This window comes from Narcine bancroftii, chromosome 5 (assembly GCF_036971445.1).
Source record: "Narcine bancroftii isolate sNarBan1 chromosome 5, sNarBan1.hap1, whole genome shotgun sequence".
Classification (NCBI taxonomy): domain Eukaryota; kingdom Metazoa; phylum Chordata; class Chondrichthyes; order Torpediniformes; family Narcinidae; genus Narcine; species Narcine bancroftii.
Genome location: NC_091473.1, coordinates 91,974,857 through 91,995,267, shown reverse-complemented (window position 1 = coordinate 91,995,267; position 20,411 = coordinate 91,974,857). Strand labels below are relative to the sequence as shown.

At 38.3% G+C, this 20,411-nt stretch overlaps 1 protein-coding gene across 2 annotated transcripts; it reads left to right on the top strand.

Moving 5' to 3' along the window:
- The first annotated feature begins 170 nt into the window (after positions 1-170).
- Positions 171-19,760, top strand: LOC138763711 (golgin subfamily A member 6-like protein 7). 2 transcript variants are annotated; one of them, XR_011357739.1, is made up of 3 exons: positions 171-470; positions 602-774; positions 16,896-19,760. XR_011357739.1 is itself a non-coding variant. In XM_069938346.1 (3 exons), exons 2-3 carry the CDS (start codon positions 742-744, stop codon positions 3,346-3,348), a joined length of 693 nt encoding a protein of 230 aa, XP_069794447.1. In that variant the 5' UTR covers positions 171-470; positions 602-741; the 3' UTR covers positions 3,349-5,867. The 2 variants fall into 2 exon arrangements, 1 of the variants encoding a protein (XP_069794447.1); XM_069938346.1 differs by lacking the exon at positions 16,896-19,760 and adding an exon at positions 2,689-5,867.
- Positions 19,761-20,411: the final 651 nt, after the last annotated feature.

Below are 20,411 nucleotides of genomic sequence, written 5' to 3'. Positions count from 1 at the left end.
GATTGATTCACAGCAGTTGCAAAGTATCGTGCAAAGAGGCAGCGTTTGAAAAAAAGGTCGCGTTTCGCCGCATTCCTCACTCCAGGGAGGCAGAATGAGACCCGGAAGTTTTTTTTAGAAATATCACATGGCTATGAGCTTTAATAAAAACACAAAAATGGCGGCAGTCACATTGGGAGAGAGTATTTGCTGCGTCATAAAATAATATGCATGTAAACAAAGAGAGGAGAACGGGAGAGAGAGAGAGAGTCAGGGGAGCAGAGCCACGGGCGCCAGCGATACCAGAGCGCGGGCTCCAGGGACGGGGCGACCGCAGCTCCAGGGGGCTGGATGGGGTCTCGGGGGCGCCCCGTGCTTGAGCAAACAAGTCGGCGACTGCTCTCGGCAATTATGGCTTCCCCGTTTTGATTTCAGAGACGGTGTGATCCTTCGTGGAAGTTCCTTGTATTCCTCGCCGGAGCCCGTGAAATGTAATGTGATTCCTTGAAGTTAAATACCTTCTGCGTTCTATTCTGTAAACGGGATTTGATTGTATGTTGTTTTTATAGGTGTGTGGGTTGGAGAGTTTAAAAGGTATTTTTAATCCTGTTTGTTTTCCAAGGTTGGAACCCGCGTCCGAATCTAACTTGTTGACATGGAGGGTCGTGCATGGAGAGGAAGGGCGGGGGCAGCGGATTCTTCATTCCCTCCGTCTCTGCGAACATCGGCTCCTCCTCCTCCTCCTCGCCAAATATGTAGGCAATGCGTTTGCCACGGGAGAGTTACGTCTTTATGGTACGTATTAACGCGCTGATCAGAAATGCAATTCCTTTTTGATGTTTTCCATTTAATCTGAAAATTAGCCTTCATATGGTTGAGAAGGTTGCTGGCAAGACCACCGTTTACGAGCCATTCTAAATTTCTATTAAGGATGCGATAGTGGTGGTGAGTTACCAATTGAACTGCTGTGTCCAATGTATCGAATTATAAAACTTTGCAACATGGATGGAGGCTATTTGGCCTGCTGCACCAATACTACCCCAGAATAGACTCGATCGTTTAATCCCATTTCCCAGAGCTGTAACATTACACATTAACTGTGTTTCACTGCATGTTCGATTTTTGGTGTGGTGAAGGCTGCTGGACGGAAACCCGTGAATGACCAAAGAGGGCCAATTCTCGTTCTGTGCTGGGACCATGTGAGACTTGGTGGCATTCTCTCAAACTTGCCTTCCTTCTGGAACCCAGCAGTCTTAACATTTTGGAGGTGCTGCAGACTTAACTGATGAACTGCAGCCCTGGTCTGCTGGTGGTGGAGAATCCAAATAGGGACAAACTTCACCTTGATTTGTGTCTTTTGGATGATTTTGGAGAATCAATAAGTCATTTACCATAGTAGATACAACCAACACGATTTGTTTTATCCATTAAACTTATTGAACCAGTCCAGTTACTTTTCTAATAAATGATTACTGATACTTTAAAGGATCCAATGATAAATATTGGATTCTCTCCCCCCCCCCCCCCCCCAACTCAGTTTCCTCTCCCTTTCTGGCACTTCTGAACGTTTCTGGTGCCAATTTTAAACAGCATCTTTGGACATAGGAGCATTGTCAAATAAAATTCAGCAATAGAGGAGATATTGGGACTTGTGTCGGTTTTAAGAAATACATAGAGGGAGAAGAATTTGGTGGTTTTTAGAAAAAGAACTCCAAATATTACCATGTAGCTGAAAGAACATCTAAAATAATAGGGTAATGTATGAGAGATTAGATTTTTTTTAAAAAAGCAACATTTTAACAAAAGACAAATGCTGGAAGTCCTCCACCAGTCAAGCATTATCTATGGAAAGAAGAGCCAGGTAAAATTCCAGATTGAAGCCCATCAAGACTGAGGGAAAAAAAGAAAGCAAGTTTAAACTTTCATGGGGGGGGGGGGGGGGAAACAAAGAAAATGGATAGCAAAAGTGGGTGATGCATGAATGGAGTCAGAAAAGACAGCAGTTTTTGGAATGATTTTTTTACTAGAAGCCAGCTAGCACACTGTTGGATGGCTTCTGTATCAGCTGAACGAAGGGCAGGGGTGAGATTGGGTGATGTCACAGAAAGGCTCTGAATGTTGGATCAGAGCCACACAAAAGTGGCCCAAGAGCCTTTCTCAGTTATAAGCAATCAGAATTTTTTTAAAAATGCAACTGACCTCAGCCAATATCTAATCAGATATTCTCATAATTATTAGAGGTAAACAAGAAGACTTCAGATGCTGTAAAACTGGAGCAACATGCAAAGTGCTGGACGAACTCAGCCGGTCAGGCAGAATTCTTGGAAAGCAATAGATAGTGGACACTTCAGGCCAGAAGCTTCATCACGGAGAGCAAGAACTGGGTCGACGCCCTCAATCTTGTATTGAGCCATTATCTGATTTTTGCTCTTCTTGATGAAGAGTTTACAGATGCTCTCTGACCTGCTGATTTCCTCCAGAATTTTCCCTCTTTGACAACATGCACTTGTACAGCAACCATTGAAAGTCTAAATGTTTTGGGGAATCTGGCTATTGCTAAAAGGCTATCAAGAGGGAAGTAGTTAACTGTGTTCTGGAATTGGAACAGTCCTTTTGGTGAAGGTATCATGACACAATGTGAGAGTTTATTGTCATTTATGATAGTAGAGTGAACTGATCCACTGAAACTCTTAACTTGTGACTGAACAGATACGTGAAATGGGCAAACGGATACGTGAAATGGGCAAACGGATACGTGAAATGGGCAAACAGATACGTGAAATGGGCAAACAGATACGTGAAATGGGCAAACAGATACGTGAAATGGGCAAACGGATACGTGAAATGGGCAAACGGATACGTGAAATGGGCAAACGGATACGTGAAATGGGCAAACGGATACGTGAAATGGGCAAACAGATACGTGAAATGGGCAAACGGATACGTGAAATGGGCAAACGGATACGTGAAATGGGCAAACGGATACGTGAAATGGGCAAACGGATACGTGAAATGGGCAAACGGATACGTGAAATGGGCAAACGGATACGTGAAATGGGCAAACGGATACGTGAAATGGGCAAACAGATACGTGAAATGGGCAAACAGATACGTGAAATGGGCAAACAGATACGTGAAATGGGCAAACAGATACGTGAAATGGGCAAACAGATACGTGAAATGGGCAAACAGATACGTGAAATGGGCAAACAGATACGTGAAATGGGCAAACAGATACGTGAAATGGGCAAACAGATACGTGAAATGGGCAAACAGATACGTGAAATGGGCAAACAGATACGTGAAATGGGCAAACAGATACGTGAAATTAAATTAACCCAATGTTCCATAAGACAGAAAAAAGGATAACAAATATAAAAGGATAATTAAGTATTTCATAATTGCAGTTAATAAAAAAAAAAAGGTTTCATTAAAGCAGACTGATGTTTTGGAGGCCCCTGAGTACCTTAGGAACATAGCATAGTACAGACCCTTTGGCCCTCGATGTTGTACTGATTCATATATTCCTTAAAGTACTAAACTCTCCATACTGTATAACCCTTTTTTTGTCTTCAATCTATGTGCCTGTCTAAGGGCATATATGCCCCTAATGTTTCAGCCTCTACTACCATTCCTGGCAAGGCATTCCACACACCCACAATTCTTTGGATTTTGTATTTTAAAAACTTACCCTTGAGTCTCCCCTACACTTCCCTCTCTTCACTTTGTACATATGTCCTCTGGTGTTTGCTGTTCCTGCCTGGGACACTGGCATTGGCTGTCCATTCTATGCCTCTCATAATCATTTTTTTTTTAAATTTAGACATACAGCACTGTAACAGGCCATTTCAGCCCACAAATCCATGCCACCCAATTAACCAACACCCCTGGTGCATTTCTTGTCGATCTCTATTAAGTCTCCTCTCATCCTTCTACGCTCCAAAGAGAAAAGACCCTGCTCTGCTAACCTTGCCTCATAAGACTTGTTTTCAAATCCAGGTAACATCCTGGTAAATCTCCTCTGTCCCCTCTCTATAGCTTCCACATCCTTCATATAATGAGGTGATCAGAACTGAACACAATACTCAGTGATTTGTAGATTTTCAACATGACCTCTACTCTTGAACTCCATCCCCCTAATAATGAATCCCAGCATCCCATATGCCTTTTTAATTAACCCATCAACCTGTGCAACGATCTTGAGGAATGCATGGATTTGAATGCCAAGGTCCCTCTGTTCTTCCAAACTCTTGTAACAGACCATTATCCCTGTACTCAGCCTTCTGATTTGTCCTTCCAAAATGCATCACCTCGCACTTATCCGGATTGAACTCCATTTGACATTTCTCTGTGCAACTCTGAATTCTGTCTATATATTTTTTGAAAGTATTATTTTCCATATGCATCAAATAGAAAAATTAAGCATTCACCCAAAAATCCAATACATAAAAATAGAAACAAAATTTTATTTTTCTCCCCCTCCCCTCCCTTAACCCACCTCCTGGAATAGGAAAAAAAAGAAAAGAAGACTACCGCTTGGATATATATTTGTATATTGATCACTATTTATATTATTCTAACAAGATTATTTTATCTTCTAAATATTAATTGGGAGGAGCAGGAAATGTGGGTGACAAAGATGGACTTTTACCAATGAAATCCATATATGGTTGCCAAATCGCATAAAAATTCCCAAGTTAATTCCTTAAGCTATAAGTAATCCTTTCCCAAGGTATACAGTTTTGTATTTCAGGCTGTCACCTATCTGATCTAATAAAATTTTCCAATTTCCATGTTATTGCCACATGCTTCCTTGCTACTGTAATACTAATAAAATTTAATTTACCTGCCATTAAGCACCATCATTAAATCTCTTGTCCAACCATCCTCCCCCCTCTCCCATATTAACAACATGTATCTCAATACTCATAATTAATCCAAACAGAGAACAAAAATAAAAAAGACAGGAAAAACCCCTCCAGAGTTGCATGATGTTTTAAAGTCTCTGAAACCCTGATCTATCCAGTATGTGATCACAACCACATAGGTGCACATGATTCTGCAGTGGTTCGCTCCATATTCCCAACGAACTCACTCGAAATACTAAAAAATCCCATATTGCTTAATATTATACATTCTCATTTTGCTATAGATCTTTAAATATGTGTAGATCACTTATAGATTAAACTCTCTTCCCCATTTAAACTCTTGAATTTTTCCCAGTTACAGTTAATCTCCTAACAGATAATGTATTCACATGCCAACTACCACCTGTTCTTTATCAGGCAAAAAAATTGGTGTACACCTTTGCCTCATTCGGTTCCTTTTTTTAAAAAAAAAACTTATTTCTTCCCTCTGGGACAAAAACTTTCAGGACAAAGGCATAGCCTTTCTTGCATGCACATTTTTAGCTGCATTAAATTCTTTTCTCTTTTTAAAAAAATCAAAACATGTATCAGGATTTTAAAAAATCTTAATTCCCATAATATATCAAAAGGTGATTGTCTTTCTTTTCCCTGCTTTGCCGCCAGTTCCAAAATCTTCTCACCTACTTCATAACAAAGAAATTTAATCCATATAGGACGAGACCTTTGATCAGGCTGTAGCTTTGGTCTCGATGCTTGATGTGCTCTCTCGATCTCCAGGTCTCCTTGAAATTCAGCTGCCCCTAAAGATTCTGGTATCTAACGTTGTAGGAACTTATTCGTGCCTTGACCTTCATCACCTTTTTTTAAACCAGCAATCTTGATGTTGCTTCTTTTACTAAAATTTTCCAAAATGTCTATTTTATGCATTAACTCGTCTTTTGTAGCAACTGCTTTAGCTTGTACCTTCTGCATTTGTTCTTTAATATTTTGAATCTCAACTCACTTCCTTTAATTTTTTAATCTACTACTTCAAATCTTTTATCCACCTACTGCATTATTTTTTCAATTTTCTCTCCATTCTTGTTAACTTCAGTTAATATCACCATAGACTGTTGAAAAGTGTCCAAATTTTTTTTTCATTTAGAAATAGGCAAACAGAAATAGAAATTCCTTAGCTTTTCTTCTTCTCCTGCATCATAAGTCCATGTTCAAAATGTAATTCCTGTTCTTCTTGCTCTTCATCTGATCCAGTGGAGCTGGAAGCCTCTAAAACTTTTTAAAAATTGCCTCCTTTTAAGCGCAGAGCCACATCTTCACCTGATGTGTCAGGGGATAACTTGTAAAGCTATGTCCAAGGTCTCCCCAGCTCCAAGCTTGCCTCCCCTGGGTGGTACCTTCCAGACAGCTCCTTCTTCAAGATAAGCCTTTCTTCTTTATCTTGTTCTGCTTCTTGTATTGTTGAAACTGCTTTATCCTTCTTTGGTGGCATTTTGACTTCTACTCTTAACTTTTCAACACTTCTTACTTCTAGTTAATTTTTACAACTTTTTTTCCCAACTTTTTCGATGAGAGTAGGGATTCATACTCTAACCCCACATCATCACGTGGCATGCCCTCTATATCTTCTTGTAACCTTTGACAATCCTCAGCTCCATCCAAAAACTCCTCTGATCTTCATATCATCTGCAAACTTTCTTCATCCAGGTCATTTATAAAAATCACAAAGCTCAGAGGGCCCAGAACAGATCCACTAGTCAGAATATTTTCTTTTCACTACTATTCTCTGCTTTCTACCGGCAAGCCATTTTTTATCCACACAGCCAAGGTTCCATGGATCCCCTGCCTCATGACTTTCTGAACAAGTCTCTCATGGGGAACCTTGTGAAATGCCTTACTAAAATCCATGTAGACCACATCTACTGCTCTACCCTCATCAATTTCTTTTGTTACCTCAAAAAATGAGGCATGACTTTCTCTTGGGCAGGTTCATGAAAATGATAGCTGTTGGAAGGAAAACTTTTTGGACCTGGAGGTGCTGGGCTCCTGTACCTTCTGCCTGGAGGTGGCAGTGAGAAAAGATAGTAATCAGAGTGATTTAATATATTGGCTGCTCTTTAGATGTATTCAATGGATGGGAGGTTGGTGCCTGTTATGGACTTGGTTATAATTACCATCGCCAGCAGTCTTCTGCATTCCTGTGCACTTGAATTGGAGTTCCAAGGTTTGAACTTGGTGACAATTTCCAAGTCAGGAAATGGATAAGAACTTGTGAATGGCCTTCGTGTTGGAGATCCCAGGTTTGAGAGATATGTCAAATTATCTTTAAAAAATTCATAAAAACTATTTTCAATTTAAAAAAAAAATTAGCTAAAGGTGTAAGTCACTGAATCCATTTTGTAAATATACAGTCTTCAGCCAGGATACAGCTGTAGCGGAGGGAATTGCTCTTTAAGGTGGTGATTGGAATGCCAGATAAGCAGTGTTCTGTGAGTGGAAAGGTTTGAAATGCTTTAATATTGTTGGAACTGTAGTTATTCAAGAAGACAATATTTTGATCTCACCACTGATTTTCCTTGGAGGTGGGAGAAGGGAATTGACTTGCATGTTTCTGACTGGCTCTTGTCGCCACAGTATTTATATAGCTGGTCTAGTTTGGTTTTTCTCTGCTGACCCAAGGATTTTGATGGTGAAGGTCTTGCCAGTGATTTAAAATCTCTTGTTGTAATGTCATTTATAGGGTCATACCTATTGTTTTCAGTGGTTCTCAACCACTCATATACTACTTTAAGTAATCTCTATGCCGTCGGTGCTCTGTGATTAGTAAGGGATTGCTTAAGGTGGTATATGAGTGGGAAGGTTGAGAATCACTGCTCTAGACCCAATTGTTATTGAAATATTTTGCTTGAGAAAAATTGTCATTGGCCCATTTCCTTTGGAGTTATGAAACTGTGCACATAACAAGTCAATTGGGTATGATATTCAAACTTTTTCTTTCCACCCACATACCACCCTAAGCAATCCCTTGCATAGGAAATACTTAGTGGCACGTGAGTGGAAAGAAAAAGGTTGAGATTCTGTTTATGTGACTAATATGATGATAGATGTGAAGTTAGTTGATATTTGGTGAAGGTTTATCTCTATAGAGAAAGTTTTTTTTCATCTTTTTTTTCATGCTACAATTTTTTTTTAAGAATTGATTATTGTTTAAGAATTTTTGATAGATAATGTTACTAACTTTACTAATTTTTTATATTGAGTTAAATATATGTTTCATCTTAACTCTGTTAAATATATGCATTTAAGTTTGATTTAAATGTTTTTTAAGTCTGATATCTTAGTATTAATTACTTTTCTTTTTGTTAGTATTTTAATCGGTTATGTTTTTGTTTTTTTTGTAAGTGGGTTTTTTTTCTCACATATATTATTAACTATTAATTCTTCACTCTATTTTGGGGGGAAAAGGGGGGGTTGGACTAATTTGAGTTGGGTTATTAATGTGTAATAATTATTGGGGAGGGTATAGTTTATTTAGATTACTGATACTGTATTGTAATTTTATTATTTTATTCTTAATTTTTTTTAATGTAATCCTATATGTTATTCATGTTATAAAATTTTAAATAAAGTTTTAAAAAAAAAGGTTGAGATTCTACTAGTTTGCGTGTTCCTGCATGCAGGTATAATCTGCTTCATTTGCTGAAAAGTTGCAAAAGAATTGAACACCCAGGCTCTCAAAATCTTTACCATTATTTACAATGCTTAAATTATAAGTATGAAGAATACTTTCGATTTGACTGAATGACACCACCTCACAATCTAATGACTTTCAAAAATTGGAAGGATAAATGCAGCTAGCAAATCTCAAAACTTGAAAATGTATTCTCATTACTTCTTCTTTGGCTTGGCTTCGCGGACGAAGATTTATGGAGGGGGTAAAAAGTCCACGTCAGCTGCAGGCTCGTTTGTGGCTGACCAGTCCGATGCGGGACAGGCAGACACGATTGCAGCGGTTGCAAGGGAAAATTGGTTGGTTGGGGTTGGGTGTTGGGTTTTTCCTCCTTTGCCTTTTGTCAGTGAGGTGGGCTCTGCGGTCTTCTTCAAAGGAGGCTGCTGCCCGCCAAACTGTGAGGCGCCAAGATGCACGGTTTGAGGCGTTATCAGCCCACTGGCGGTGGTCAATGTGGCAGGCACCAAGAGATTTCTTTAGGCAGTCCTTGTACCTTTACTACTTTAGATTTAAATCCTGATACCCAATGTTGTAGCACCATAGGACTAAAGTTAGTGATATACATTAACTTAGAATCTTGATGTTGGGCAATAAATGCTGGCCTAGTTCATAATTTTGTTTTTTTTAATTGTCCTAAATATGTGGATGATTATTTAAAATGAGATTTGCGGAGCCAGGAACTAGTTAGGCTTTTTGGACAAATGGGATTGATGGTGATTGATTATTGTAAGCAGAACTTTGAATGCACTGGTGTTTACAATGAGGGGAGAATAAGAGGCAAAACTTTGTGTTTTAATAAAGAAAATTATGAAACCTTGATAATGGGTCAAGAAGTACAAGTTTTAAAAAAAATTGTGTGAAGGTACAATGCTGCATATTAGACTCATTTATGATTCTGTCATTAAATACGTGCCAATCCACAAAAATTGATGTGGATGGTCAAAGCACCAGTGGCTAACCAGCATGCATGAAAGTTGAGTCTGCATCTCTCAGATGGAAAGGGAGAGCAAAGAGTGGGTACCTGATATTCAACAGAATGGCTCTAATTTGCTTGGTGACAAAAGTGTTCTTAACCATTGTTTCCAATCTCCTTTAGTTGTTTGCAATTTACTTCAGTTGATTTTTGATTACACAGCATCAAAAAATGTAGGAATTCTCCTATTCTTCCTTTTCTCAAGAAGCCTGAGAATGGTGATCACCATTTTTGTAGTATGATATAAAAGTGACATCTCGCAGCTTTGTTCAATCGCCAATCATAATTTGAAGTAATACATTTCATCTTTTTTTTTTTACCCCTCTGGTTTGTTGATCGGTCTTGTAACATTGAGACAGAAAGCTTGTTATGGAGTTGCTGTCCTTTGTAGGATTTTTCAGTTCAATTTTCACAATATGAAAATTAAAAGATCAAGGTTGGGCTAAACTTTGGTTTGAAGGCCTTTGAAGAAAACGTTGCTCAATCTGAATTATTGCTTTCAGATTGACCTTCTCTTCCATCCTTTTTCAGCATTGGTGCTTTTAGGTTTGGACCTTTTTTGTCATTTGATAAAAAATTACCAATTAATTGTCAAATTGAAAGTTGAAGCAATTGCCTCTTTTTTTAAAAAAAGTAAAAATACCTGATTTTTGTCGGTTAATAACTGTAAAAGCCATGCTGAACTGAACCAGAATTGAAGATTAAACGTTCAAGAGTTCATTCTAAATGGGGGTGAGGCGAGGATTCTTTCAAAACAAAACTGAATGAGTATGCAAGAGAAAAATGAAAGATGGACAACTAAAAGGCTGAGATGGAGTAGACAAAATGAAAGTAAAAGTGTGTGGATACAAGTACCAGCACACACTAATTTCTCCAAATGCTACTGTGCGATACTTTTTAAGTAGCTGCACTCTCCACATTTTGAACCTTCAGATAGTGCCACTGGGGGCAAGTGAGTGACAGTATTGGCATTATATTCTTTAGTGTATATACAGTTACAAACCCCCCACCCCCCCCAGACTTTCTTAACTCCAGCCTTTTAGCCTAACATTGCTGGGAAATTAGGAACAGGATTCCCTTGGCTGTAAAGGTTCATCAAACCTCACAGAAAGGATTACTATTATCCACTAACATCAGTAAGCCTATTAGTTGATATCTTTTTTTTGTAATCAGTTGTGGATAAATAAATTGGAGACTTTACCCAGGGGTAACGTTTCTTTTTGGTTTTCCCCGAATTTAGAAGTGTTCTCCACTGCTTGTCTCCTCAGAATGTGATGAGGTCAGAATTTGCAGATTTATAAGATTGCTGATGAGAGGATATGCTCTATCGTGTTGGACTATTGACCTCCCTACTTTCTTTCCACTCTTTATTTTGAATGATCATTGCCTTTCTGGCATGTGGCCCAAGTGACCTGTTGCTCTGTGCATTGTTAGATCTTCAATTGCTGGAGCTGAAATTGCAACCATGATTAAATGCAAAGCAACCATGGGCTCGTTTTGTTTTTCATCCCTGCCCCAGGTCTACTCTCAAGCCACTGATAAAAACACATTGAGTATGAAAATGTGTAAGGTCAGAAAAATACCACTCTAATGAACATAAAAACCATGTTAAAATTGTGTTGTTTGATCAGCAGAGCTCCCAAGCAGGTTTATAATTAATTCAATAATTTTGTGTCCTGCAATCATTGCCAACTTCTGGGGCAGCAACCTTCTCCACAAAAGCAGTGTGCAAATGGAAGATAATCTCCTTTTATGATGTTTATGGAGGGATTTTAATTGGGTAAGGCCAGGAATAACAGAGCAGAGGGGTACGAGTTTAACATCTTACTCTAAAAACAGCAGCTCTGACAATGTAGTGTTCCTACAAGTCTGTGAACTGAAGCTTTGTCTCAAAGAAAAAAAATCGAAAAAAAAAATCTACTAGATGATTCCAGCAGTCTGGCTAATCTACATCTCAGACTTTGTTCGAGTTTGTTTGCAATAGAGCCAAGTACTCATTTGGTCTTTAAATCAGTTTCATCGGGGCAAATCTTTATAAATATCATTATTGAATGCCAGGATTTTACATATTTTAGCAAATACAAGCACATATTTTCCATCTAATGTCCCATATTGTTGGAGAAGCCCTGTTTAAATGTAACTTTTCTAACAAGCCAAAATTATGGCTGAAGAATCTGTATCTATGTTTGTAACCCTATAACTCCAATTATAACATTGTCACAAATTAAAAATTATCTGTTTCCTACTTGCACATATTATTGAGAACATCTTGTGGTTCTTTTGTAGTTGGAATTACTGAAGTAGCAAAAGTATAGATAATATATTTAAGTTATTAAAAGGATGATGTATATGATAACTTATAGGAAGTTGTTTACTAAAACATTGGAATACAACAGTGCATTAAATATTTGGCTCAGCATCTCCAACTTGAAGCTGTCTTGTGACCATGTGTGTTTGAATAAGGTCATCCCTCATTCTCATAAACTCCAGGAAATACAGACAAACCTTCTATCCTTTTTTAATTAAGGGAACTAAAATTATACAGTGTTCAAGGTGTGACCTCTCCAACACTGCACAACTGTAACAAAGCCAGTTTATTCTTAAACTCTATCCTTTCACAATAAATGCCAAAATGCTGTGAGCCTTCTTAAACTACTTGATGGACTTGCCTGCTGACTTTCTGTGGTTCATACATTAGAATATCAAGGTCCCTCTGAACTTTGCTCATTTGCAATTTCTCTTAATTGAAGTAATGATTCAACTTTAATAATTCCTGTAACTATTACTTCCTTCTTCTCAATAAATTCCATTTGCCAGGTTTTCGCCTCATCAGTCACAATTTCCTCATCATAAAACATGCCCTTCTGTCCATTTTATTTGACGCCATTTGAGGTAAACTTAAATTTCATTCCCTCCTCCAAGTCATTAACGTAAATAATAGTTAAGGGCCAAGAATCAATCAGTTGATACCTTGGATAGTCCAATCGTTAATAGTCCTTGAACTTAAAAGCTTGAGAGAGGAAAAACAAGGGAAGCAGACCCTTTGTCTGTGCTAAGCATCAACTACCCATTTACACTCATTAATCTTTTTTATTCTTCCTTTGTCTTTATCCAAATTGTTTTTGTGTGACGACCAGCATTCAATCTGCGCTAACGCAGTTCCTTCGAAATCTTGGGGTTTTTAATTTATGCACTAGTCTTATAGCACCTTGTCATATATCCTTTGGAAGTCTAATACAACAAGGTTCTCCTGTATTTATTTTCTCTGTTTATGATTTGTCTTTCATAAAACCATGTGATGAAACTATGTTTGATTATATTTGGCTTTGCTAAATAATTATTTTTTATGTCTTCTTCCCTTTTTGAATCAATTGTCTGTTTTCCAATTCTGAATTCAGTGAATCTTGAAACTTTTCAAACAGTAGTTACACTATTTCTGCAGCTACTTTCATTTGAAAGGATACAAAGTTAATCAACCCCAACTGGCTTATTGAAAATTGCTGACTGACTTTCACTAGCTTGCATTTCTCAATTACTTTGTAATTTTATCCTGTATAGTAGATTCATGTGATTTACTGGTAAGCTATCATCTTGCAATTTTTAATGTTGCTGACCATAATATTTCAGTTGAATCCTCAGGTTTTCTCTACTGATGTCCTTGTATCCACTTCATTGTGCTCTGATGTGTCTCCCATAAATTTCATTAGATTCAGTATAGTGTTTCCTTCAGTAATAACTACCATCTGTCGTACATCTCCCTCAAAATATTTTAAATTCTCTCATTCAGCCTCTAAGATTAGAGACCACATTTAATGTTTTGATGATTCCTTTGAAATTCATCACAAAAGAATAAAGTAAGAATGGTGCAAAGGATTATGGTTGTGTCACTTTTATTCTTTAAATTTGTGTAATTTATTATTGGACTTGGCTTGATAACATCTTGTATGCCCCTGTGTCAAAAAGTTGTGCCTTCAAGCCACAGTCCAAATTATTAAAGCGTATGATCTAGGTTGGCATGCCTTTGTAGAACTATGGAGTACAAAGCAAATATGCACTTGTTTCATTTTCAGTGGGCTAGGTTTAAATTATAGGTGACTTTTAACATTTTTTTATGTTACTGATTTTTTAAAAATCTTTCAAGTTTACTTTGAAATTGTGCTGGGTTAGATTCTTCTTTCTTCTTTCTTTGGCTTGGCTTCGCGGACGAAGATTTATGGAGGGGTAAATGTCCACATCAGCTGCAGGCTCGTTTGTGGCTGACAAGTCCGATGCGGGACAGGCAGACACGGTTGCAGCAGTTGCAGGGGAAAATTGGTGGGTTGGGGATGGGTGTTGGGTTTTTCCTCCTTTGTCTTTTGTCAGTAAGGTGGGCTCTGTGGTCTTCTTCCAAGGAGGTGGCTGCCCGCCGAACCGTGAGGTGCCAAGATGCACGGTTTAAGGCGAGATCAGCCCACTGGCGGAGGTCAATGTGGCAGGCACCAAGAGCTTTCTTTAGGCAGTCCTTGTACCTCTTCTTTGGTGCACCTCTGTCACAGTGGCCAGTGGAGAGCTCGCCATAGAACACGATCTTGGGGAGGCGATGGTCCTCCATTCTGGAGAAGTGACCTACCCAGCGCAGTTGGATCTTCAGCAGCGTGGATTCGATGCTGTCGGCCTCTGCCATCTCGAGTACTTCGGTGTTAGGGATGAAGTCGCTCCAATGAATGTTGAGGATGGAGCGGAGACAACGCTGGTGGATTAAACCTGCTCCAAAGATCCAGTCAACATCTAAGTACTTTAGTAAAATTAATCAAGTTCCACTCCTTTCCAAAAGAGGTACTGATATCACAGGAATGTGAACCACTTTACATATAGGATCACTCTCCCTTTCGGCTCTTTCAACATTGCCATCATGGTAATTTCTCGATTAAACCTTTAGTTCCTTTTCTTAATTTTTGCAGGACCTGATTCTTTTTCTGATCTCACTGGTTTTGATATGGAGTGGAACTTAATTTCAAGGAGAGCTATCTTTATCCAAATATTTATGTAAGGACTCCATAAACTTACCAAATGTCTTGAACTCTGGAATGGGACCATTTGATTCTCTTGCATATTTTGTGACTTTTGGTCTTGCTGTAGGTTGAAAATGGGTTCTAGTGCCTGCTTTCAGTTCACATTGATCTTTATTTGTTTTTCAATGTTGGCATTAATTTGTTTTCCATATTGCACAACTGTGCTTTTATAATTCTTATCTCTTTATTTAAATACATTTTGCATGGTCAGCAAGCACGTAAGAACAAGTATATTCCAGTCTGCTCTCTCGGTGAGGATCCCTTCCTCTGATCTATTTCCTTTCCATTTTTTAAAAAGCTTCAGCGATGTGTAACTCGCAAAATGTAGTTTAAATTCAATATGCAAGAAGGTATAAGCTGGTGCTGCACTTCAGTTTGATCAGCTGCTTAAGGTAGGTCACAGTATAATGTTTGTAAACATCCATTTTGCATAACCACAGTCTATACTTAGATGTGGTACAGTGCACCTTTATCGGTTGGTTGGGTAACTGACTTAAAACGTATGTATTGCTGAAAGTGAAACTATTCAAAACCAACAGGAAATGTCTTTTATATTGGCTGTATTTTTTTTTAATCCAAAATGTTCATTATTTTAAAATTCCAAAAGTTAATTTTATTTCAGGTATTGTCCCAAGATTATTGGAAGAAATTTATAGCAGACTAGCTACAATTTCTTTTCCCTTGGCTGTCAAGTATGCCTTACTTCAGATTTATGAGGGATGATGTCTCTGATATTCAGATGAGGTAGGAAGTTGCTTAAGAACTGAGTTCAGAGTGTGACTACTCATTCCATTTGGTATCCCATGCAAGCGCAGAAACTACTCATTTACTTCTTCAGATCCACTTCAGTTTTTGTCCTTGAGTCTTCTCCCATCATTCTACCTTAAGCCTCGGGGGGAAAACTCCATTTTTTTTGCTCAGTGTCAATCTAACTTATTAAATATGGTTTTGCTTTTAGTCACATCAAGCACCTGTCCACTTGCTTGCATGTTCCAATTTCTCTTCTTGTAAATAAATGGCACATACATTCCCTACAAACGATCCCTTATCAATGTTTTCTCTTCAATAAGGAACAACCTATCAATTTTGTTTGTTATCAAAGCTTTCATAATGTTAAGATCTACTCCTCAGGTTACCTCTTAGTGTTTCTCTAGAATTAAGGACAGAGCTTTACCTGAAGGTGTATATCCTGTCAGTTTTGTTAATAATCTGTTAGTTTCTCTGCCTTTCATACTCCCTTCCTATTTCCTTGTATAAGAATTGTTCACGATACTCCTGAAATGGTTTTGTAAATTTTAACAGGAATTAAAAGAAGACCTTTCTCCTGGCTAAAGTTTTCTCACCCTAGCGCATAGGAGGGTGGTTATGGCTTTGGAGATCATTCATCTCAGCTGCAGGAGTTCTTCAGGTCCATCTCCTTGGCCTAACCTTCCTCCAACACAACATCAGAAGTGGGCAAATCTAACAGGAGAGGGTTAAAACCTCTCTGTTGTATTCAATATAGAAGGCAATTCTTCTGAATTCCCTACTTCGTGGTCACCTTTGAACTGAAACTTTGCTGAGCCACCCGCATGCAAAACAGCAGCAAACAAAATTAAACGGTTGGGTAATTTATGGAGAGTGACTTAACTCTTATCTACCCAAAGCATTTCCACCATCTAAATGGCGCATAATGTGTATTTCTCCACTTGTTTAAATGAGTACAACTTGAGTTACCATTGGGGATTAAAAATGATCTGTCTTGTTTTAACATCCATAATCCTAAAACAACGCAAACCCATGACCTCCATTACCCAGTCCAACAACATGGAGGAGTGCCACCATCTGCAATCTCTTACCCGTCTCTCTCCCCCCCCCCCCCCCCCCCTGCACCCCGGCCCTTAAATTGAACACAGTAATTACTTGCAAGTGCATTGTTGTTCCTTCTTCATTGCTGAGACAAAATCCTGGAACTCCCCACCCTTGTCAGCAGTGATCACTATCTCCAGGGGAGTTGAAGATTATGATTATGACGTAGTGACCCCCTCATAAAAATGTGTATATGAATGCTGGCAAGGACAGGTGTCACTTTGCCAGTCCCATAGCCTTAAGTCCTCAAGTCTCACTTTCCATCTCGAGGAAAGCTGAGAGAAAATGAGGAGAAAACTTTTTTTAAACGAAGGGTGAACATCCTGAATTGAGGTCGATTCAACATTTGAGAGCCTGAAATTACCAGTTGCAGAAAGCAACTTCTTGAAATGTATAAATTTTACTAACTAAACCTTCAACTCTAATCATGAATTGTTTCTTTTTTCCAGCTTGAAACCATTGACAGCAACTGAATGCTCACAGTGACTGTCTGGCTGCCCTGGCTCAGTTATCACTGTGCTGATGCTGTCCGTTCTCAAGGTACAGTACTGTGATAACTGAAGGATGGCAGCCACCTGGACGTCAAGGCCCTTCCAAATATGTGAGCAGTACCTGATAAGGAGAAACATACTTTCAATTCACGAATTCTCCATCTGCAAAACTGCTGATAGATTATTTCATTTTTTTTTCCTTTCTGGAATTGAATAGAAAAGAATATTGGAAATTAAGAAGAGTTTGATTTCATCTAGTGAATGTTTTGCAATTACAAGTAGAACTGATGAAATTATGTGATTAAATAGTTTTTTTTAAATTCTTTATCGCAAAGTCTAATTCTGTTTGTGAATCCTTTTGTGGCAAATATGAACTTTATCCCTTGTCTGCTGGTTTTTAAAATCAGAATAAACAATTCTTTGTTGTGCAATTTACAACTTTTTAGAAGTACTTGTACTTTTTAGAAATTTACATGGTTCTTTCATTTACAATTTTGATTATCCTACATTTTCTATGATAATTTTAGAAGTGTAGTAATTATTATCCTCCTGCCAATAGGAATATTGTCGCAGCTGGAATTTCAGTCTCCTGTTTCAAGGAACTGTGTTTTAAACAGGTTTGGCAAGAAAATGGATTTCACTTCAGGAGCAAAATAAGAACATAAGCGTGTCTTCAATGTTTGTTTGATATTGTACGCAGAATTAGCATGAAATCTAGTGACCCTGGTTTGAGACTACTCTTGAAGCCCAACAATCTGTCAATTGTTCATCAAAATTCATACGATCCCAAAAAGACAAGTCAAGTGTTGATATTGAAAGTTATGATTGAGTAAAATTTTATTTTTATTATCAGTCCTTCAACAAAGCAGAAACATACCAAGGAAATCTCAGGATTAATTAGGAGTTCCTCTGAATTAAAAAAAAAAGAGACTGATGCATGACAACCTGAAGTGGCATACTCCGGGTTGGATGCTTGCAGCACGTTCAAGAAATTTGGACATAAAAGTGAGTTCAGAGATTGTTTAGGACATCGCAGGCAAAACCCTCCCCTCTATTGAGTACATCTACAGGGATCGCTGCTGACGGAGACCCTCACCTCCCAGCACACACTCTGTTCTTACTACTGCCTTCAGGAAAGAGTTACAAGTACTACAAGACTTGCCCCACCAGGTCCAGAAACAGCTGCTATCACTCAACCATCAGATTCCTCAACGACAAACTCAATCAGAGACTCATTTAAGTACTCTTGTGCACTTTATTGATTTTCTTTTTATCCTCTATTGTGCATTCAGTTTGTTTATATTTTTATGCTGTGTACAGTTTATTTTTTGCACCACTGTCATGAACTATATCAACAGCAATTGGCTTGTACCACAGTCAATGGTATTTTCAAAAATAATACTTTTTAATTATTAATAACATAACTTTATCTTAAACCCCACTATGTGCAAATGTAGAAATGTATCTGTGTTAAAACTCAAACCTTTACAGTTTAAGTTTGATTCTGAGAGATTAAAGTTCAGTCTCAGAAAGCTTTTCTGTTGAAACTCGAATCTTCACTATTGTTTAAAAACAATTATGGAGTAAGTGTGAGGCATTAGATTTCTTTAATCAATAATGAACTAGGTTGAAACATCAGACCTCTTTAAAATTCACAACTTTCTTTTGTAAAGTTGTCTTCAGAGCAATGCTTCTCCATCCAAATGATTTTTGTCTCTTGGAGATTTTGTGCTCCACATGAAGAATCTGTCCTCTTTTATAAAGAGACGGTGAAGTGGCTATTTTCTTGCACAATAATTTCACAAACCCAGACAAGGGTTAAATGAAGTGGCCATATGAAAATGGACCCAGTAGCATTCTGTTCTTTTTCCAGAGAGACAGCAAAGTGGTATTCCTTATTTCAAAACCCACTTATTCTGTGCTTCTCCTTTTTCCAGGAGTAACACACAACAGCCCCCTTTCTGGTTACTGTATCTTCATACCCAAAACTGTCCTCTTTTGTCAAAAAGACAGTAAAGTGGCTCTTTTTTATTGCCACTGATTTTGTGCATCTCCTATGATGAGGATAATACAATACGGAACAGCACCTCTTCCTCCCTCTCCCTCTTTCTCCCTGTTTTTCAAACCTGTCTTACAGGATGGTCAACTTCTTTTGGCTTTTAAAATGTATCTTCCAATAATATATTTGTCTCTGAAATGTCTCATCACATGACACGAGATATCATCACTGATTCTTTCATTTCTCCAAAAGCGTGAATCATGCCAGATGGCCCTTTTGAAGTTCATAATACCTTTGTCAAAAATGTGTTTGGACAGAGCCATCTGAGTTTCCATTTTAACAACATTTTTTTTTTAAAAAAAACAAGCAACAGTTGGCCTCCTTGAGCAACTAGCAGTTCTACTTAAATTTTTGTTTTTAATGAAGCAAACACTCCATTGTTCTCAGTATCTCAAGCACCATCAAAGCTTTTTATCTTCCTGCTTCAGCTGCAGAATTAACAGCTGTTTTGTCTCTGAAAATGTCATGTGTGTAAAGGTCTGTGATGTCTCTGTGACCTGGAATATGGCCTACAATTCCCTCACTAGAAATATATTTCATTCTATAACTTTACAAAGAATTATATATTTCATAACTAAAGATTTTAACTTTAAAGATTAATATTAACACAAATCTGTTACACTACTAACTATTGGTAATTCTGCTATGCCTGCAGGAAAAAAGAATCTCAAGGCCTGTTTCCGCTCCGTAAATGGTTATATGGTTGTATGTGACATGTATGTGCTCTGACAATAAATCTGAAATATGTATGTTTTCAGCAAGAATCAGCTTTGGCTCTGTCTTGAGAGGTGACTGAAGGTGGGAGGACAGCACAGGGTCATTGGGTGATACCCATGTGGAAAATCACTATTTATCTGTCTGGGCACAGCCATTGGTTGACTGTACCTGTAGCCCCTCCCACAGACTTGAATAAAGGTGACTGTCCCTCCGCCCCCTCAGTTTGGGACAGTCAACTAGCAGGAATGTGCCTTCATTCTATTGCAAATAAAAACTTATCAGTTTTCCTCAACCTCAGTGTTTTGGGTCATTGGTGCATCAATTTTATTTGCAATAGACTTGTCAATGGAGAAGCTCTTGAGACCAGAGAAACTGGAAATTGACCCTCCAATCCCTGAGGCATCTCCTAATTTTGAACTCAGTCTACGTTGTTTCAAAGTGTTCCTGTGGGCATCATCAGCCATCATTTGGTCGGAGAACAACAAATTACAGGTACTGCATTCCTGAGACAGGCCCCTGGTGTACTCTATCTAGGATGCTGCATTGCAACCAGAGGCAATGGACATATTGTAAGGTCAGTATCTAAGAAAGGTCTACGCCAGACATCTCTTGGTGAACTGAAAGTAGCATCTCAGGGAGTCAAATGCTGAGTACCTCTGGGTCTGACAAACCCTCAGACAGGCCTGTGAATGTAAGGC